The sequence below is a fragment of the Microcaecilia unicolor genome, chromosome 5 (assembly GCF_901765095.1).
Source record: "Microcaecilia unicolor chromosome 5, aMicUni1.1, whole genome shotgun sequence".
In the NCBI taxonomy this organism is placed as follows: Eukaryota; Metazoa; Chordata; class Amphibia; order Gymnophiona; family Siphonopidae; genus Microcaecilia; species Microcaecilia unicolor.
This window is the reverse complement of record NC_044035.1, coordinates 52,537,792-52,560,342: the sequence shown is the minus strand read 5'-3', so window position 1 is coordinate 52,560,342 and position 22,551 is coordinate 52,537,792. Positions and strand designations below refer to the sequence as shown.

The 22,551-nt window shown below is 43.0% G+C and overlaps 1 protein-coding gene across 1 annotated transcript in view; it reads right to left on the bottom strand.

Annotated features, from left to right (window-relative positions):
* Nucleotides 1-282: 282 nt before the first annotated feature.
* Nucleotides 283-22,551, bottom strand: part of HOGA1 (4-hydroxy-2-oxoglutarate aldolase 1) — a 50,086-nt gene continuing 27,817 nt past the window's right edge. The window contains exons 5-7 of the mRNA XM_030202897.1: nt 14,089-14,185; nt 9,212-9,345; nt 283-3,037 (exon numbers count right to left, since the gene is read on the bottom strand). Coding sequence (XP_030058757.1) covers nt 2,888-3,037; nt 9,212-9,345; nt 14,089-14,185 — 381 coding nt within the window. The 3' untranslated portion in view covers nt 283-2,887. The remainder of the gene's footprint in view (nt 3,038-9,211; nt 9,346-14,088; nt 14,186-22,551) is intronic.

The window sequence follows — 22,551 nt, the reverse complement described above, 5'->3', positions numbered from 1 at the left end:
GTTATGTTTTGTGATTTGTATTCAATGTGGCAGCCAGTATATGCCACACCTCACTTTTGACACGTATATGTATATAATATGTACTGACAAGATGTCAAATGTTTTATCTACAAGAAATGTCTGTGTGCATACTGAAATTTGTGCCTTGCTTTCATGTACTATCTATGGATTGTACTGTTTTTAATAAGAACGCATTTTAGAAGAAAATAAAAGAGAAAAATGTAGAAATAAAGCTGACCTATTCTGTTTTATCACTGAAAGAAATGGAGTCACAAGGATAGATGGAGTAGTGAATGTTTATCACAAAAAGTATTGGACCTGCAGCATCCCTCTTTAACAGATCCAAGGCTCTTGATTGCTAATGTACAGATTCTTCTCAGTATGTGAACAGAGGCTGTTGTACGGGTTGCCTTATGGATTATTGTTACTTATCATAATTAAGGCTGCAAGTAATCACATAGTTAATTGCAGTTAACTATGAGGCATATTTTCAAAGCACTTAGCCTTCCAAAGTTCCATAGAAACCTATGGAACTTTGGAAGGCTAAGTGCTTTGAAAATATGCCTCTATGTGATTACTACATTAATCATTGATCACAATTTAAACAATTTGTTGCGATTAAAGTATTTAATCACACTGCGGCATCTTCTGTCTTCTTCCACTCCCGACCCCTGTCCTCAGCATGATCCAGCATATTTTCCTCCAGCATTATCCCTCATATGTCAGCCTTCTTTAAAAATCGTCTTCTGTTAGTCCCCAGCAGTGGTTCACATATGCTGCCTGGCCCATTCTGCCTCCTCTGATATCGCTTCCTGTTTTTGCATGGACAGAATGGGTCAGAGGGAAGGCTTTGGACCTGGCCACAAGCAACCACTGCCAGAGACCAACAGAAGACCCCCTTGAAGAAAGACTGGGGGGCCAAGGACAGAGAGAAAATGTTATATATGGAGGGGATAGGAAGACACTGGACAAGGAAGCAGAGATGCAGGACATCAGAGGGAGAGAGTTAGTGAAACACTAGGCAGAGGAAGGGGAAAGAATGGGAGGGTTGGGTGTAAGTTGAAAAGTTGTAGGTTGATGCAGTAAAAAGAGGGAAACAGAGAGCTAGCTGGTAAGGAGGAGGAGGAGGAGGAGGAGTGAAATCTGGTAAAGCACAAAAATAAACGGAAGAAAACTGAAAGGAAGAGATCTATATGATCAGTGTTAAGAGACTGATGTAGTGGAGCAAATGAGGTCAGTAGGCGACAGAAGAAATGACAAATTGTCATGAGACCCTAGAAATAAAGTTAAACAATGGACAGAGGAACACAGAAACCATAGAGATCAAAATGATCCAGAAAATAAAATGGCCAGACAAAAGAAAAAAAATTTCCAGTTTAAGGATTAGAATATGCTATCTTATATTTTACATAGTACATGGGCAAATGCTTCACTGCCTCTGTATATACTATTTCTCTGGTGTTGTACTTCATGCAGTGTGGCTTCTTGAAACTTTATCTACATATTTCTATTTTCACTCCATGGTCACCTATTTGGTATTTTGTGAGGATCTATCTATACACTGTGGGTGTGTGACCAAGGCTAGGTAGTCTTTGAACATGAATTTTCTCTGTGGTGATCTGTAGTAATATGGCTTGTTTAGCTTTCCCAATACAAGTATTGATGTTCTAAGGCTCACTGCAGTATTTACAGCTCCACCATTTCCTAGATAGGGTCCTTGTTGTGTGAGTTTTGGAACTTAGTGCTGGCAAGATAGATTTGCTCTAGGTACTGGGTGTCATTTTTTGTAGTTTTGTATTACTTTACAATATGTATGATACCAAGAGGGTTTATACTGATGTTACTTAGGTGACACTATAATCAGAAATTATTTTTTGTGTGGTATGTTTTTAGGGGAAAGGTCCTAGCTCTGCTCTCCTCCCAGTGCTGGAGGAGAAGCCAGGGGGTTCTACAGAGGCAAATTATATGTCTGGATTTAATACTATATGTGGAAACATATGCATGCTGGGAAACTGAAGAAGGAAGCAACCTTTTGCACAGCCTGCAGTATGCCAGAAAGAGAGATTGAAGGCAAAGATTCAGACTTTTCAGAAGGTGTATCCAGGGTACAAATCTAGAAAGATTTACATGTATTGCTTTACAAATGAAACCAGAATAAAATATTTGCTTTTCTTTGCAGCTTCTTAAAGGATACAGACACAGTGGAGGCAACATGCCCTCCACTCAGTCATTAAAGATACACACATACATTTCACAGGCTATGTCCATGGAAAAGGGATAACAGAGGGGAAGACAGTATGCAGGAATCTGTGCTCAGCTTTCTTCCTACTACGTGGGCCACTTTGCTTTTACTTTTCTAACGTTGCCTCTCATGAAAGCGCTGCTTGGAATCAGTGCACTGGTACTGAGGATCTAATGAGTGAGAGAAGAGGCTCAAATAGTGTGAGAGTGTGGTACATTCCTACTGAGTGAGACTTGGCAGCTCTGGACTTGCAGACACTGAAGCCTGTGCTGCTGCCTCCAATGCAGTTATCTGTTGTGGGGAGAAGGGGCAGGGGTGAAGTATGGCCATTAGCAGGTGGTGGGGTTTCCTCTCTCAAAAGTTGGCAACTCTATCACAAAATCTGACCTGAAAATCAACCCCCTGATGAAAAACCAGGACCAGCTCAACCTACCTGAGGTGGCCTGGAGTTACCTTATAATTCCAAGTTAATGAAGCACCACAGTGCAGCAAATTGAGGTGAGCTACATGAGAAAAGGTACTTGTGTGGGGGGGGAGGGGGCAGCTCTACCAGCAGCGTAAGAAAGGTTAAGTCTTAGGAAAAACAGAAATAAACCCATGAAAACAAACAAAAAAGCTGTATGGTGTTACAGCACTCTTTCTTCATCAAAGCCATCCATTGGAAGAAAAGGCTCTTTGGACTTCCTTCATCTCACTGTCTGTCAGCGGGAGCAAAGGAGGCCGACAGGGTCCGCCGTAGTAACCAAACCATTCCATGGCTTGCTTTAATGCTGGTATCCCAAACTTCCGAGTTACCTGGCAATGCACAGAACAAAAACAGTTACCGAAAGAAAAGTGCAAATGCCATGTTACCCATGGAAGTCATCGGTCAAGTGCCAACTACTGAACATAGAGTGTATAATATTAAAACCCTACACAAAGATTCAAATAGCAAATACATTCATATTCCACAACTAGAGTGCTGCATTGCGTTGATTTCAGTTTCAGCAGTATAGCAAATGTTAATAAACTATGGTTTTGAACTAATCCTTAATTTTGCACTGGAAGATATATCTCCTAATTAAGAACAATGGACCAATCAGACATAGCCAGGGATCTTCATCTTACAAGCCCTAGCACTGATGCTGCAACCTGGAAGGCCAACCAGTGCAGAGAGCTGCAGGTCAGACAAATGAAAGAATACATGACAAAATACAATTTATATCAACTCTACATTTCAACTTAACAGTCAAATTCCCCCTCCACTCACTTAAATGACAATAGCATTTACTACTTCACCTCTGCAACTTAGAGTAAGTGCCATTAGAAAAGGGTACTATATAGTCAAGAAGCATGTCCTCATAGTTACTTTCACTGTCATAGCTGTTCACTCCATTTGAACCAGAACATGCATTTGTATTCTCCAGGGATTGAATAGGGGAGATTTGCTCCCTATCCACTTAGCCAAACCAAAATACTTTGATCCACAGCCAACTATGCCTTCTGAACATGCAACATACCCATTTCTCTCCCCAGGAGAAGCTGGTCATGCATGTCTAATAAGCAGACTTCCGCAGTAGGGCCCAAAACAGAAGTAGATTATCTTTCTGCTCTCTATTACACAACTTGCACTCCTGCCATTGCTACCTAATGTGTTGAACAAATTTCAGGCCCTCACACAAATCCCCAGACATTCTCCAAATATTTCCCTTACCAACTCTCTCAAAGCAGATTTCTATCACAACAGGGCATAATCAGAGCACACCATCTGCCTACCTCTACTCCTAGCATTCACGGCAGTGGTAGGGGCATCTCTTTGAGGGCAATTCCAACAAATCATTGAAAAATTAAATAGCATGAATGAAAGGAATGAGGGCATGGGTCAAGATCTCCATGCTATAGTGAGTCGTATAACCCTGCTGGAGTTGGATGTTGAGTGTGTGACCCAGGAAAACAAACAAGTAAAGATGCAATTGCAGACATTAGAGGATACATTGGATGATATCGAGAACTGAAACCGATGGAACAACCTAAGGTTAGTGGGTCTCCCCGAGTCCACTTTGGACACAGATCTGTACAGCTTCCTGGAGTCTTGGCTAGTCTATGTATAGAGCGAGCCCACAGGATAGGGCCTTGGAGAGAAGCAAACCTGAAGTCAAGAGTGGTCATATTTTACCTCCTTAATTATGCTCACAAAAAAAAAAATATTTCATGCACTATGGAGACATAATAAGTTGATGTACCAGAAGAAAAAAAATTCCTCTGCTTCCAAAACTATTTGAATAAAATATATGGACGGCACAGAGTCTGCCCCGATCTGTAGAAGGCAAGTAAAGGCTAACATTAAATTTGCACTCTTGTACCCAGCAAAATTAAGAATTGTGCATGAGGGAGAACTAAGATTGTCTAATTCGGTCCAAGATGCTCAAACTTTTACAAGAAAATGGACTCTAGGACACCTCAACGTCAGCTTCAGGAAAATGATTCTCACAGATAAGGTGGAGATGCCATAATGAGTTCAACCAGCATCTTTTGTGATGCTCCTCTCATTTTGTGGATAAGATTCAAACTAGAGTAAATCGAATATTACAGCAACAAAGGTTGGTGAAACTATCAATAACTATTTGTGGCAGACTCAGCTAAAAGAACTCATAGAAGCAGTGCATAATGAGTTACACTTGACCTGGTGCATAAGATTTTCTGGAATAAATTTTCTGATAAAGTTTTGGGGGATCACTATCAACTGGCATGGAGACCAGGACAATCAGTTGCTGCTTCTTATGTGCCAGGATAGCATGGTAAAATATCTATACTGAAAATTTTATTGAATGGATTACAAATGCACCAGTTAAATTTGAATGGTTTATAACAGCTCTTATATTTACTTAGGAGAATGGATTTATCTTCATAACTGATGAACACAGAGATCTAACCAGATAGTATCACTTTCTTACTATTTCTTAATCTTAACTTTTACAGAAGAGGCAGACATCATCTAGCCTACAAAAGGATTCTTGTCTCAGTTAATTTGATTTTGTGTATATGTTTCCTCTACTCAGCCTTCTTTTGTTATAAATATTTTCACTCTGTAGACTCCAAAGAGACTTTTTATTTTCTATCTATCTATATAAAAGGCTTTTACATCTAGGAAGGTCTTCAGCTGATGCAGTAAAAAGAAAACATATTTCACTCCAGCAAAATGAACTAAGCATTTACAAGGATAAGCCAAGAGAAAACTAGTCCCAAGGTCCTTAGTAGCCTTTCTCAAGGTCAAAAAGGCTTTCCTTCTCTCCTGCGTACTCTTATGTACATCTGGGTAAACCCAAATACACTGCCTACAAAACAAAGCATTCGCATTTCTAAAATATAATCTAAAGACAGCATTCTGTTCTTGCTCAAATATAAATAATGCCAATAGAATAACTCTTTCAGTTATATCAGACATAAATCAATCTTCTCCACTCGTGGTTGAGCCCCTTGTAATTCACCAGATGATTTCAAAACAGGTAGAAAGCAGGCTTTGTTTAAAGGAGGAATCGTTTCAGAGGCTAACTTCAAAAATTTCCACAGCATATTTTCGAAACACATCCATAGGGTTCATCCCAGATGGTTTTGGAAAATTCAAAACGCAAAGATTTAATCTTCTATTATAGTTTTCAAATTGCTCAAGCTTATTATGAATCAACATATTATCTTTAACCAAAGAGGATGATACAGATTTCAAAGCCACAATTTCTTCCAGGACTTCAGAAAGCTGATTTAAAAACTATTGTGTTATATCAGAAACAGGTTATTAAGTCCATTCTACTCACAAATGATGAAACTTTTGACGAAGATTTGGCCACCATACCTTCCAGCTTACAGAGCACCTCCCATATCTCAGCAAGAGTCACGTCCCTAGAGCTTTACCAGCTCTCAAGCTGACCTCGTCAACAGCAGGCCTAAATTCCACATCAGGCCCCTCAACAAAGCTCTTCATCTCCTGCCACTTCGGACACAGAGAGAGCTTGAACACAAGTGGAGAGCTCTGTTGAACAAGACGGTGGAACAGGTTTCCAGGGGAGAAAGATGTTTCCGTTCCCAAGACCACAGCTGCTCCTCTAAGCTCAGTCAGCAGGAGAACCCACACCAGTATTCTGGGGGTTCCAGGTGGTGAAGCATTCAATGCTCTGTTGTGCCAAAGAGGTTCTGGCTGGTGGGGGGGGGGAGTACCTGAACCACTCCTTTATGGTTTGTATGTGGCACTGGAACTAGGAAACAGAAGAAAAACGGCACCACACAGAGCAATGCTCACACACTCCACTCATGCCGCCATCTTGCTCCGAACCCCCTCCAGAGAATTATAATAGAGAATAAGCCTACTGCTATGAAAACAATAGACTAGCGATTGCCTGTGATAGATTTGCTTTGCGCAGGCTCCTAGACATTCAAGTTGTAATTGACTGAGTAGATAAGATTTTCTGACACACCACCTTTACTGTGGGAAGATTAATATCCAGGCTAGAATAGAGGATAAAGTCCAATTGGATCACAGCTGACATGGAAATCTGCTGTTATTTGTTGCTTTTGTGTACTGGATGGTACAGTTAAAATTTCTGTTAACATAAGTTATAATAAATAGACTATATAAGTAATAACTAATTTGGAGCGAGTTCCAGGACTATTACATTCTCTCAGGAGAAAGGATTATCCCTTGTGCTCTCTGAATGTGCAGCACCATTTGGGCTGGAAGAGACTACCCGGGATGTACCTGTCTTGTCTGTGAGGAAACAGCGGGAACCTGGTCAAAAGGTATTTGACCAGGTTCCCGCTGTCTCCTCACAGGAATTTCCATTGAAGTCCTGCTGGCCGCCAGAACCTAGGGGCTCAACTTCTGTGGAATGGCAGTCACCACAGGTGAAGCCTTGGGCCTATCAGACTGCCTATTCTAGGATCAACTCCTCGCCTGGCTCTCTACCCTGGGATCAGCATAAGGGTTCACTTCTTGGGTCTGTGTCCAATTTTCAAGTGACTAACCGAGATAGACTGTGACACTCGTGTAAGAAGGTATGTATCTTTTGTTTCTTGGGGGGGGGGGGGGGTGATTAGAAAAAGAAGGGGAAAGAGGGTAAGCTTAGGAAGGGAGAAATGCCAACTATCAGACCCATACAATATTACAAATAGTGTACAATTGGTATCTTTTAAGATGGGGCTTTAAGTCTTGCAGTGGCGTAGGAAGGGCAGGGCGGTGGGGGCGATCCGCCCCGGGTGCACGCTGCTGGAGGGTGCAGAGAGCAGCTGCACGCCTATCAGCTCCGCTGGTTCCCTGCTACCTCTGCCCCGGAACAGGTTACTTCCTGTTCCAGGGCAGAGGGAGCCAGTGGAGCCGACAGGCGCACAGCTGCTCTCTGCACCCTCCAGCAGCCAAGAATGCACACGGGGGGGGGGGGGGGGGGCTTGATGCACCAGGGAGGGGGGTGTCGTGCTGTACCCTGGGGGGATGGACGCCGCTGCACCGGGGGCGGGGGGGTGCACAGCGGCGATCCGCCCCGGGTGGCAGCTGACCTAGAATCACCACTGATGTCTTGTTAACACAACAGATTTAACAGAGGTAGACGGAGGTAAAATGAGGAGGGAGTTTGGTATGATTTACTATTGTAAAATATGCATATTTCAGATGCTTATTTAATGGTATAACTCTCTATATTTGTTTAATATATGTTACAAGTTATTATTGGGATGGGTGGGAAGTTGAAGGAAAGGGAGATATTGTAAAATACTGAACTTGAATGTATCCGATTGTTCAATAAAATCATTTAAATCTAAAATATAATCTAGTCTGCTTTGCGTACAGTGGACTCTAGAAATATTTATTTTAATTATTTCTATACTGCCTTTCTATACTCCTCCTCCCCTGGAACCCTTTCTTTACAGAGCCAATGTATACCTTCCTTTTACTTATATTGCTCCCTACCCACTGGAGTCCTATCTCACATGGAATTTGCCATCTAATTATAGTCTCCTACTAATTGAGGCCTCCTCCAGACCAGTTATCCAGCTCCAAATTTTGTGACAGAAAGCGCCACTTCTACCTGTATGGTAATACACTGAAATCAGCCAATATCTGTGCCCTCAATTTCCCTAGAACCCAAACACAGGGGCATAGCCACGAGGGGAGGGGGGCTGAAAGGGCACAAGCCACTCCATAGCCGTGGGCCAGCCAAACCCACTGTACTCAAAGCAGCAAATTGTTCATTTGCACATGACTAAGGCTCTGAGGGGGTGGCAGCAGAGAAGAAATGCCCAGAGGTAGGAGGAGAAGTGGCTTGAGCCCAGCATCTTTTTTTTTTTTTGTATTTCGATATAGCACCACTCATTCCTCAGATTCCAGCAGCAAACAGCGGTTATTAAGATTTCACTTCTGGTGAGTCCCCATACACTAGAACTGAAATCTTAATACATGCCGCATGCTGCTGCCATCTAAAAAAGGAGTGCAGCTCATACCAAGTTGTAGAAAAATGCCAGGCTTGAGCATTTTCAGGCCCTTTACGCAGCCTTCCATATGCACATGCTCGTAACTGGATTCGATTTCCACTGCAGCTCCTTGTGACTCTGGGAAAGTCACTTAACTCTCCATTGCTCCGGATACAAAACTTAGACTGTGAAGCCCGCAAGGGATAGAGAAAGTACCTGCATAAAATAAATGTAAAACCGCTTTGGTTGTACCACAGAAAGGCAGTATATCAAATCTATGACCTCTTTACCCTTTACTAACTTCCCTCCCCACTTTCAGCATTTACAGATCCTCTGAGCTATTATAAATGAGCTATCGCAATAATGACACTGCATTTTGACTTGAGTAAATAGAAAGAAGAGAAGAATCTAGAAACAGCACATCCAGTCATCTATATGCACTCCTTCAAATGGAAATAGGAAGATATGAGAAAGGACAATGAATGAGAATACTCTGAGCCTCTAATATATATAAAATAAAGCCTGTCTCCAGCTTACTGCAGTGTTTGGCTCTATTAGACGGTACTGTAAATCTCTAGCTTTATCCCACTGGCCGGCCCACCAGAGTTTTTCCAGCTCACACACTTGTGCTCCAAGGATGTTAGCAAGTGCGCACACGCCACCAACAGCACCTAGAACGAAGAGGAGCAGGTTAAAAGAAATGGGGGGTGGGGGGAGTTGTATATTGCATATGCCCATGTCTATCGATATAGGAAAGCCACTGCTTACCCTGGGATTGGTAACATGGAATGTTGCTACCATTTGGGTTTCTACCAGGTACTTGTGACCTGGATTAGCCACTGTTGGAAAAATGATACTGGGCTAGATGGACCATTGGTCTGACCCAGTATGGCTATTCTTATGTTCTTATAATAATGGTTTATACTGTTCCTGGTTCACACTGTATCCAGTTTCTAAAACTCAATAAAAGTGATTCATAAAAGAAATGTAATTCCTTCCACAAGCTACTTCAGTAGGCCAAAATCAGGGCCACCGAGAGACCTAGAGAAGCAGCAGCAGCAGGGATGGGTGGGTGGGTGGGGGGGGGGGGGGGAAGCAGGGACATAGAGGAGGCAGATGCTAGATTGGGGGGAGCAGTAGCTGAGAGTTTGCTGCAGTGCACCAGGGTGCCATGGTGCAGAGCTTGGGAACAGGTCCCATTTATGTCCCACCCATGCTCCTCCCCTGTGAACATCCCTTTCCATTTACATACTAAGCCATTTGTGCACTAAGATTACAGAACAGTGCTAAGCGTGCAACTGCCATTTACATGTGTGCTGAATCCCATGGTATATCACAGTGCAGTAAAAGGCAATCTTTTACTGCACCTTGATAACTTCCCTTAAACCAGTCCCTTCTAAATTGGCTGTAGTCTCTATCTACCATTCTGGTCTATGGGCCCAATGTTCAAAGGGATTATCTGGATAAAAGCAGGTAAGAACATAAGCGTTACCATACTGGGACAGACCGAAGGTCCATCAAGTCCAGTATCCTGTTTCCAACAGTGGTCAATCTAGGTCACTAGTACCTGGCAAGATCCCAGAACAGCAAAACAGATTTTATGCTGCTTAACCTAGAAATAAGCAGTGGATTTTCCTAAGTGCATTTTAATAATGGCTAATGGACTTTTCTTTTAGGAAATATGCCAAACCTTTTTTAAACCCTGCTAAGCTAACTGCTTTTACCATATTCTCTGGCAATGAATTCCAGAGTTACACATTGAGTGAAGAAATATTTTCTACAGTTTGTTTTAAATTTACTACTTAGTAACTTCATTGCGTGTCCCCTAGTCCTAGTAGTTTTTTGGAAAGAGATTTACGTCTACCCGTTTCACTCCGCTCAGTATTTTATAGACTTCTATCATATCTCCCATCAGCTGTCTTCTCCAAACTGAAGAGCCCTAGCCTCTTTAACCTTTCCTCATAGGGAAATCGTCCCAACCCCTTTATCACTTTTGTTGCCTTTTTCTGTACCTTTTCTAATTCTGCTATATCTTTTTGGAGATGCAGTGACAAAAATTGCACACAATATTCAAGGTGCAATCGTACCATTGAGTGATACAAAGATATAATATTCTCAGTTTTATTCTCCATTCCTTTCTTAATAATTCCTAAAATTCTATTTGCTTTCTGAGACACTGCTACACACTGAGCGGAGAGTTTCAGCGTATTATCAACAATAACACATAAATCCTTTTCCTGGACGGTGACTCCTAATGTGGAACCTTGCATCATGTAGATATAATTTGGGTTCCTCTTTCCCACATGCATAACTTTGCACTTGCTCACATTAAATACCATCTGCCATTTGGATGCCCAGTTTCATAAGGTCCCCTTGCAATTTAACCACTTTGAATAACTTGCGCTGTCAATTTTCAGCAACATTATCTGGATGGTGCCGAGGCAGAGCGTGGGCAAAGTAGCTAGTTATCAAGAAAGCTGTGATATGTCCTAACTTTGTATGGATAGTTATCTGGACAGCGGTCTGAATACCGCCGCAATGTCAACCACAATGTTTAAACATTGGCTGTATGTTCTTATTCTGAGAAAGAGGAAGGGATTGTAGAAATGAGCAGTTGCTTTGGATGGGCAGACTGGATAGGCTGTATAGATTTCATCTACTGTAATTTTCTCTCTTTATTACAGGAATGATCCTGTCTTTAACCTGTAGGATTATGCCATTATCTGTATTATGTATCATTATCACTACAGGGTACCATCTCATGCTGGAAGTAATATTTTGGATTTAGCTAGGGTTACCATATGTCCAGATTTCCCTGGACATGTCCTCTTTTTGAGGACATGTCTGGGGCGTCTGGTGGGTTTTGCCTGCCTGCCCGCCTGTTTGTCCGGATTTCTGGACAAACGGGCGGGCGGGCGGCACTGTGGGTCTCCCCTCCCCTCCCCTTACTTACTATCTGCCCTGGTGGTCTAGTGACCTCTTTGGGGCAGGAAAGAGCCCCCTCTTTCCTGTCCAGAGTGCTGTCTGCCCTTGCCCTGCATCCTTCTCAGTCTCGGCTCGGGATTCAAAATGGCTGCCAAGAGTTGAAGCGGCCTTGGGAGATTTCAACTCTCGGCGGCCATTTTGAATCCCGAGCCAATACTGAGAAGGATGCAGGGCAAGGCAGTGCTCCAGACAGGAAAGAGGGGGCTCTTTCCTGCCCCGAAGAGGTCACTAGACCACCAGGGCAGTAGATAGTAAGTAAGGGGAGGGGAATATATGAGAAGGGGGAGGGGAGGTGACGGGGGGCAGGGGTGGGGAATATGTGGCCTGGGGGGAAGGGAATGTGACAGGGGTGGAGATCCGAAAGGGACATGGTGTGGGCGGGGTGGGGCGGGGGCGTGACATGTGTCCTCTTTTTCAGAGGACAAAAAATGGTAACCCTAGATTTAGCTCATGTCTTTTCAATAGTAACTCAAGGTGAATTACATTCAGGTACAGTAGCACTAGAGAGTTAAGCGACTTGCCCAAGATCACAAAGGAGCCACAGTGAGATTTGAATATTGGCTTCCCTGGCTACTCCTTCATTCCCTTCTGACCCCTGTTGGAAGCAAAAATACCTCCTCTCTCCAACCAAAATCCCACATCAAATATCCCTCTCTGTTGTGCCTTTGCTCTCATTTCAGGTGGGGGATAGTTCACCCTGATGGTTGAACTTCAGGAAAGACTGTGAGCAATGGCTTTTTCTTTTTAGGGGTTTTCATATTCCCCAATCTTAAAGCTAAAAAGTGGGGCCAGCGTTAAGTAGGAATAACAGGGATGGCCTCCCTATGCTCCTAGAGGCTCAGTGCTTAACTGAATCAGCTTTGCAACCAGTGGCTGATCAAAAGTTAAAGCTTATTTTCCCTTTCAATCTCCTTCTCTCTCTCCTCCCGGCTCTCCCCCTTAGAAATCATGCTTCCCAGCACTGATGCTCTATACTCCTCCCGCCACACTACAGGCCAGCCCTTACATCTCTTCCCTCTCACTCCCCCTTGCCCTTTGGTTTTACACTTCTCAAAGGGATAGCACCATTTTATTTTCAGCTTCACCTACTCACATATGTTATGTGGAGGAGTGGCCTAGTGGTTAGGGTGGTGGACTTTGGTCCTGCAGAACTGAGTTCAATTCCCATCACAGGCAGCTCCTTGTGACTCTGGGCAAGTCACTTAACCCTCCATTGCCTGCTGCATTGAGCCTGCCATGAGTGGGAAAGCGCAGGGTACAAATGTAACAAAATAAAATAAAATGTGGGTGGGTCCTGCAGTAGCACCAATTTTTCCAAGCCAACCTCAATTACAGTCATATTAACAGAGGAGAGATGACTAGAAGGATCATTCATTTAACATTTTAAGTCCTGGGCGGTGGGGGTCCCCACCAAACTGGTCCACACAGGGCTGTGCAATTGCTAAGGCTGGCCCTGTCAAAAAGCACCTTGTATTGCTGGAAGAAATAAAGAGGATAGGGTGTTGGAAGAGTACCATATATACTCAAGTATAAACCAAGAATTTTTGGCCCAAAAAAAAATCAAAAATTGCATCCCCTCCCCTGTGATCTTCAACATTCCTCCCCTTCCCTCCTCCCCCCTCCCCTGTGCTGCCCAACATTCCTCCCCCCCTTCCCTCCCTCTTCTGGGCTGGCCGATGCTGTCCCAAAAAGGATTGTGCTGGGTCCATGCAGGGCCTTCAGCATCTATGCTTGCTCAAGGCCTGCTGACTCTTGCCCCTTAAAACTTCCTGTTATGGAAGGGGCAGGAGCCAGCAGACTTTGAGCATGCAAGGATGCTCAAGGCCCCTCACCAGTCCACCGTGATTGTTTTTATGTCAGCTTTGGCCAACTCAGGAGAGGGAGGTAAAGAGAAGAAAGATGGACATCACAGGGGAGGGGGGAAATGCCAGACATCCTGGGGGAGGGGGGAAGGTGAGGAATGCCGGAATATAAGTCCTTGGTTTATATTTGAGTTAACATTTTCCTCCCTTTTTTAGGGGAAAAATGTTCTCAGTTTATATTCCGATGGGTTTATAGTCGAGTATATATGGTATATAAATTCACCATCAGTACATTCTGAAATTAAGAGCAAAACCTATGAAAGCCAGGCAATGTGCCCTAACAGAGTGACGTCAATTCTAGATGAAGGTGTGCCGCCAATGCTCAACAAGATACAATAGGCCATATTTATTTTAGTTCAGTTTGGCCATTTCTATCCCACTTCTATCTCCTGACAGGGGGTTCAAGGCATTTTGCAAAAGTAAAACAATCGTAAAAATACTTCACTAATACAGAAGTCTCCTGACTAAAATAGATTTATAAAACCTTTTTCCCCTCAGGCTCAGAAGAGGGAACACCCTGCCATATCAGGTCCCAAGAGTAAATGAGAAAAGTTCTAATCAACTTACCCACACTGTACCCCGCGAGCAAGAATCCTGCTGATCCGGACAACACCTGGAAATCTTGCTTTTGGGTTTTGTGAACAATCAGGGCAATGCGAGTTATCTAAAAATAGAGACAATAAAGATTAAACCATTCATAACATTATAGCAGCTGGTAGACTCCTCTGCACTGTCCAATCCTCTGACAAGTATAAAGTTCTTGGAATTTCTTGGAATGTTCATAATTCTATTTGCATAAATCTCAAAGCTAACAATTGAAGCACACTTATTCTACACTCAGTGCTGCTTTTCATACTAAGGGGTGACTAGAAAGCAAGGACCATGCCAAGTTTCCAAGTTTATTAAGTGATTGCTAAGTGGTTTACAGTACTAATACAATAATACAGATGTAGGAATAGTGTGTAGAGAAAAGACTTGGTGGTGAGGGAAAGAAGTAAGGAAAGAGGGGAAGAACTACAATTTGTGATAGAAAAAGTAAGAAGGAGAGTAATAAGGGAAGGGAAAGAGGCGATAAGTGTTATAGCCTGCAGGATCATGCTGAGAATTGTCTCACAGAACACCCTGTATGAAAAGGGTGGAAATTATTGAGAGTTTTAGGTAAAGATGGTTACATTTTAAAAAGTTTTCAAATCAGATTTGAATTTGAGTAAAGAGGTCTGTGTTTGCAGAGAGAGGGGCAATGCATGCCAGAAGGTAGGGCCTGTGATGGAGAAGACTAAGTGACAAGTGGTATCATACTTAGTATGAAAGAAGGGACTACCAAGCGTAGTGGTTCTGATGATCTGAGGGCATGAAGTGAAGAATATGGTATCAGTAAGCAGGATAGAAAGAGCGTAAAGCCTGTGCTTTGAATGTTCAAAACCAGTAAAAGGATTTTAGAAGTTATTCTATCAGAAAGAGTCAGCTTTTAGGAGGGGATTGACATGCTTGAATTTCCTGGTTCCAGTTCTTACTTTGTATCAATTGTAAACCCTGCAGTTCTTTTGTTTTAAGGCCTTTGTACAGCGTGTTGCAGTAGTCTACTTGACTAAGTACAAAAGAATGAATAAGAATCTGAAGAGTAGATTGCTGAAGAAGAGGTCTGACTAATCTTATCATGCATAGTTTAAAAAAAAACCAGCACTGGACTACAGATGAGATCTGAGGGTGAAAACTAAGTGTGCTTTCCAGTATAACTCCCAGTATCCATAGGAAAGGCACTGGGAGAACCTGGATGCCACAAAGAAGGATTGGAGATGAAAGTGTCATATCAACTGGCTCAGAAAATAATAAAGCCTTAGATTTATTGGGACTTAGCTTCAGTCTATTGTCAGTCAGCCAGTTCGCAATTTGTGATATTCTGTCATTGATATTATGAATGTCCTGCATGATGGAAGAATCAAAAGAAAAAACGATCTGAATGTCATCTGCGTATATGTACGCTGTAAAACCTATGGATTGGATGGATTGTAGTGGCACCATAAAGATGTTAAAAAGTGGCGATGCCACAATCAGATGAGTATGGACCCAAGTCGACTCTGGATCTGAGGACACTGGGATCAGAGGTCTCGCATTGATGATAGCAGACACTTCTGCTAGAAGTGTGGTCAGCACCTCATGGGTGAGGCGATTAACCCCTGCTTCTGATAGCATAGAGTCGAGAATGCGGCGAGCAATCCCAATCATGCGCTCCCAAACTCCTCCCATATGCAAAGCATGGGGGGGGGGTTGAATATCCACGTGCAGTAGTGGTCGTTCAGGTATTTTTCGATAGCTGGTGCGTTGATCTTCTCTGAGTGTATTTTCAGCTCTTTGTAAGCGCTTATGAAGTTAGATCCACAATCAAAGCGAATCTGCTTGGCTGGGCTGCAGATTGAGAGGAACCTTCTGAGAGCGTTTATGAAGCTCGAAGTGTCCAACGACTCTACGACTTCGATGTGGACATATATTCTGGTACCTTACTGTATGTTTTCTGGATGTCAGATACGATTGAAACTAATCATACACTAATCCTATAATCCCAATGTCATATAACTGTTGTAGTAAGATGGAGTGATCTACAAGATCAAATGCAGCTGAAAGATTTAAAGAAAGAAGGAATACTGATGTAGTTTGACCAAGATAATAATAAATAGCTGTGGTGATACCTTTTAATGTCATTTCTGTGCTGTGATGTTGTCTGAAGCCAGTCTGGTTCAGTTGGAGGACATTTGTCTTATCAATGAAGTCATTACGCTGAAAGAGGACAGTATTTTCAAGGATCTTAATCATGAATGGAAGACTGGCGATCGGATGATAATTAGAACATGTAGTGGAGGGTTGTGAGTGATCTTTGGACAATAATAAATGTCTTCTAATGCTCAGGGTCATAGCCCTTTGAAAGATAAGCTGTGATCATGAGGTGAATATAGGGGCCTAGCAGAATAAAGAAGCGCTTAATGATTTTAGAGAGATTAAGGTCATGAAGTGCTGGGCTTCCCTGTTTTTATGACTGCTGTAACCATAGGAAGGGAGGGGATCTTAAAGCTGATTAGGGAGTTATGAGTGGTTAGGTCTGGAAGTAAACTGTCCGACTTAGTGGTAGCATTTAACTGGGTTACCATATGGCTCCAGAAAAAGGAGGACAGATTGAGACAGTCTGGGTTTTATTTTCATTGCTTTCAATGGAAGCAAAACCCGGACTGGATCAATGTGTCCTCCTTTTCTGGAGCCATATGGTAACCCTACATTTAAGGAGTCTTGAAAAGATATCAATTTTTCTGAAAAAAAAACGTAGCTAGCTCCTGAGCTGATGGAAGGACAGTTGAGGAGTCAAAGGAAACGAAATGTTTTGTAAGAGATTTGATTTAAGAATGTCATAGATAAAGGGCTGAAGTATTGAGAGTCCTAGTTATCCATCTTGTGTAGTATTTCCTCTTAGCCTCCAAAATAGAGGATTTACATACGTGTGCATTTTCTTTGTAAGCAAGGAGGGAGGTAACAGTGCAATGGCGCCTCCACTGACGTTTAGTGTGACAGAGTTGGCGTTTCAGGAGTTTTAATTCTGGTTTGTACCAAGAAGCACAGGTGAGAAATTGGAACCACTTTATCATAGGCTTTCTTGAGGGCCATATCCCAACACGAAGCCTGATCAGACAGAGGAAGTCCAAAAAAGGCGTCATAATCTAATTCAGGGTTTGTTTGAGAAATTCAGATGTCAGCTTACTAAGATCTCAATAAGTATAGGTCTGAGTTGGTTGTTTCAGAGATGCTTGGATGTGGTACAAGAAAAGGTGATTAGACAGTGATTAGTCCATGGCAAGAGTCAAGGGTGTGAATTGCAGTGTGTGTAGGTTTGTCAATAGGTTGGATCAGGCTTAGATCTGAGATAAGTCTAAAGAGATCAGGTAAGGTGCGGTGGGATCAAAGTGTATATAAAAGTCTCCTAGGGTAAAAGGGTTGCAGCCATGCAAGCAGTGGTCATTGAGTATATGCTACAGAAGCTGAAAGGAATGAGCAGAAGGGAGAGGAGGGTGATAAAGGAGAAGGAAGTGTATGGCAGGTGTAGTCTGAAGGTGAAAGGTAAGGATTCTAGAGAGGAATGAGAGTGAGAGGATAATAGCTTAACCCTGTATCGAGTTTAATAGAGTAAGCAAGGCCCCAACTTTCCAAGCTTGGCTTCTTTTTATACAACCTTGATTGATAAGGCCTCCAATCACCCTAAGTAAGTATTTCAAGTTGTTAAGGATTTGACTTCTTTTACATCCTGGACTTTATATCTGCATACTTTAACTGCTCCTGCTTTTGCTGCTCATTTCTCAGGGAAGATCGATGCTCTTCTTACCGGTTTTCCAGCTTCCTCTCCACCTTATCCGTACCATCTCAGTCTTCTGTTTCTACCCCTCCTGCTGTTACCACAGTCCTCCCCAGCTTATTCCATCGTTGGTCTTCTTTTAACCTTCTTTCGCTCACTTCTATTGAGTGCATATTTTCTACGTCTCATAAAACAACCTGTCTTCTTGACCCAGTTCAGTTCCTATGGCTATCGTTCTCTTCTCATGCATTATTGCCTTTGATTCTGAATATTTTATATTTATTTAGCTTCTGCTCACACCTTTTTCAGTAGTAGCTCAAGGTGAGTCGTTCTTCGGGTATCATTCCTTCCGAATGGAAATCAACTCTTGTCAAACCAGTGCTTCAGGTTTAATCACTACCTCCACACACACCAGCAGGACTTCTTTAGAAAGCTTACACACCCTTAGAAGAACTTTTGAACCAAGGACATAAGGGAAGGGGATTGGTAGCAGCTTTGTATAAGATCATTGGGGGTAAAACTGGGGGGGGGGGGGGGGGTTCCATATAGGCAACAGTGATGACAGGAAGATGCAGGGAAGCCAAAAGATAATCTGCACTGGGCAGCAGTTAGAACCTGAACAGCAGTGGCAAGACTGCATCAGACCTCCAAGAAGCAACTGGGGAGGGGGACCTGCATGGCATAAGCATAGGGAGGATGGATGACTTGAACAATAGCTTGCTAGTTTGGGTGGCTGTATAGATTACTTTGGTAATAAGACATTAAACGGGACTTGGGTGTTGGGACTGTGTGTTGGTGCTGTGAGAATCATAGAGGAAGATGAGAAAGCCTGAGATGTTCTACCAGTGCAAGTGATAAGCAGCAGTTCGTCACCACATTCTGAGCATGCTGGGAACTGATAATACAGGCGGATATTAAGAAAGGGGGTTGAACGATACATAAGTATGTAAATTTCGCCATACAGGGACAGACCAAAGGTCCATCAGCCCCGTATCCTGTTTCCAACAGTGGCAAACCCAGGTCACTACCATTCTGCAGTTCATAAGTATTGCCATACTGGGACAGATTGAAAGTTCATCAAGCCCAGCATCCTGTTTCCAACAGCGGCAAATCCAGGTCACAAGTACCTGGCATGATCCCAGAACAGTAAAACAGATTTTATGTTGCTTATCCTAGGAATAAGCAGTGGATTGTCCCAAGTCCATCCTAATAATGTCTTATGGACAATGCGAGTCAACTTGAAAGTCAGATGTTGATGCCTCATTTTTTTTTTAACAAAAAAAAGATTTTATGGGGTCAATATTTAGCTGGTAGTGGTAAGTGGCTGGTGCGGGCTGAACTAAACCATGGCTCCCGGTACTGAATATCCAGGTATGTCGACCAGCCCAAAAGTTACTCAAGTACCAGCTGATATTCAGACCAGTGCCTAGATAACTTGCTGAATAACAGTAGCTTACCAAGGGCGGGGCTGTGGGGCCCTGGGTTCAGGCAGCAAGGGGGTGAATGGACCATTCACACAGCCCTGCCCCCCTCTGACATTACTTCCTGTTCCGGGGGCCGTGTGACTGCTCCGTGCACCCCTTTGCTAGGAAGAAGGGTGGTGCGTGTGACATGCTGGGGGGGGGGGGGGGGCTCAGCGGCAACCCACCCCGGGTGACAACCAAACTATGTATCACTGCCAAATAAAGTTAGGACAGCTAAACTGCCACTCTGCCTCCGTCCTGTCCTTAACCTAGCTGGTTAGGCGATGTCTGGTTAGTGGACATATTCAGTGGCACTAACCAGTTAAATGCCACTAAATATTTATTTTATTTATTGCATTTGTATCCCACATTCCCCCACCTATTTGCAGGTGCCAGCTCACTCAGTGGAGTTTAACCAGGCAGGAGCTTCTTCTACCCACTGTATATGCCTTCCTATGCTTAGGCCTGTTCCTAAGGGCTAGGCCTAAGGCCTGTACTTTGCTCAGTTTGGTTCTCACATGTTAGCCTACTAACTCAGCATCTTGTGTAACAATCATTGCTTTCTCAGGAACTGACACTTCATAACATTTAGTTTGCAGCTGAGTATGTTTTTCATATAAGGTGGATGTAACCTTGGCAGTTGCTGACAGGCTGAGGACACAGTGTGAGAGCTAAGGGAGATAGACAGAGAGAGGACACAAGAGTATTGTTCTGGCTATGCACGCAGAACTGACACAGAACTCATAAGCAATTAACCAATGGCCACCGACTGTTCACGTGCAAACACATCAGGAGAGACTGATAGAATACATGACCTATCCATATATGGTATAAGGCTACCTAATGGTTCTGGTTTATGGGAAATCACATGATTTCTGGGAAAATGTAACTTGTAACAGTATATATGTGATGTCCGGGGCAGTATTAGCTGAGCAGACCTTGTCTTTCAGGATGTGCACTGCTGATTGGCAACCTGCTCCAGGGAGAGGACTATTTTTTGTATTTAGCTCTGTAAGATATCCATAAGGATAATAACTGATTGCGCCTAACTGAGCCTAAGTTCTCTGTCTTATTATTTTTGTGCTTTCCCCTCCCTGCGAGGGCTAAGGAAGGGAGAAAATAAATCACACCACCTAAATCCTTTTGAATATTCACCACTGTGTCCTGGTGAGCTCATCCTTACCTAGTGGTTTGATGCTGAACACCGGCACCCATTGATTGGTTTTGTGTTAATTAATCCAGCAGCAGAAAGGTGTCTGTATGTGTGAAAACAGTCTTGTCGCCACCACAGCTAAACTGTGCTCTGTTCAGCACTGCTCACTGTACACTAGAACGGACATTTCTAATGCCCTACGGAGCCACAGCATTTCTTGCCTAATGAATTCCACTGAAATCGGGCTAAAAATCAGACCCATCTGCAGTGTCTCTCAAAGTCAGCAGATTTGCTTAGGTTCTTCACGTGCAGTACAGAATTACAATTGCCTCTTTTTTTTTACAAAAGAATTTCAGTTACAAACAAATTATAAAGGAAAACAAGCAGTTATATCAAAGAATACAAAAGAAAAAAGTAATACTAATCAGGAATTAACATTCCTACTTAACATTAGACTTCACCAGGGAGAAAACAAAATCAATATACCAAAGGAAGATGGTCTAAGTGCAAGAAATAAGTAACGAAGTATCATGAGTAGTCCCAGCTGAAAACTATTAAAGGTCCAGTTAAACTAAGGCTTCGATATTCCAACAGCACCAGCCCCCCTTGCCCTCCAAAAAGAAAAGTTGTGAAGGATCATAGAATATATATTTAGAATTATCTAAAGAAACAGAACATTTACAGGGATAACATAATTGAAACTTTGCTCCCACAGGAAGGACTTGGGGGCGAAAGGACAAAAATCTTGTTCTCCTAGTCTGAGTCCATCTACAAACATCTGGAAAAATTGAAATTTTCCCACCCATAAAAGCACATCCATTAACACAAAAGAATAATCGAAGTAGTTCTTCTTTATCTTGCCTGAAAACAAAGGAAACAATCAAAGTAGATCTCTCAATAGGTTCTTCAACTGAACTCTCCAATAGAGCAGAAATATCAAGACTATCTGATGAAACATTCTCCAATTCACATGCCCCTCCTTGGAATTTCGCAGGCATAGATCTTATGGAGTGGTGGATAGGCAGATTCAGAATATTTCAAACAATTCCTTAGGAGAGATTGTCAATACTTTAGGAAAACTTCAAAAATTCTCATTTTTGACAAGTATAATTACCAAGATTTTCAAGTTTCCTCTGAAACATCAGTCTATCTTGTTGAACAGACGATTGAGATTGTTTTAGTTGATTCATTTGAGAAGAAATATCTTCAATCTTAGCCTTTGAGTCAATGAACAGTCCAACTTCAAAATATTCTCTGTGTTGCTTTGTACCGAAGGACTTAAACCAGCACATAGAATCCAATGCTGTCCATATCGCATCCAAAGTTATATGAGCAGATCTTTGCAACGGGGGTAGGAACAATGTCTCATTCCCCCAGCTTGATAGCTCCTTCGCCGCTTGAGGTGAAACCTTCTGCAAAAGCAGAGTCAGACATCATTGATGCTCAACTCAAGCTACAGAGGCTGAGCCCCGCCCACAGGGATAGGCAACAATGCTTTGACACTGTGCCTCAACTCCTCTGCTGCTCGGTGCAAGAGGCGGAACTGGATCGGCAGGGATGAGCATTGCTCCTGAGGTCAGGGCTCTTCCCTATGCCCTGACCTGTCGGTTCGCCCATCATAACTGAGAAAAAGACAGTAGTCTCCATCTGGCGAAATAGACTCGCAGTCTGCGAATCGGCAGGGATCTGCTGCTGTTTAGCCCTCCTCTTAGGCCTCAAAGAAACAGACAGAGGATAAGTAAAAGGAAAATTCCCTCAGAGTTCCCAGGAAAGAGATAATGGTTGAACCAACTCATAGGCCATCTTGCTTCCAGCCCTGAGAATGGTAGAACTCTCTGATGTGTTCTGCCCTTCTGACATACATTTCCTTTGGGGGCAGAACACGTCAGAGGGTTCTACCACTGTCAGGGCTGGAAGAGGCTCCTGTGGGAGGGCCCAGCCACGCATATTCGTTTTAGACTGTTGTATCTGCTACCGGTCTATACCACTGTTGCACTCTGCTGGTTGATAAAGAAGGTAAAGAGCAGGAGGCGATCAAACAGGAAGGGAGGGAGGTGCTGGATGGGTCCAGAGGGTAGCAG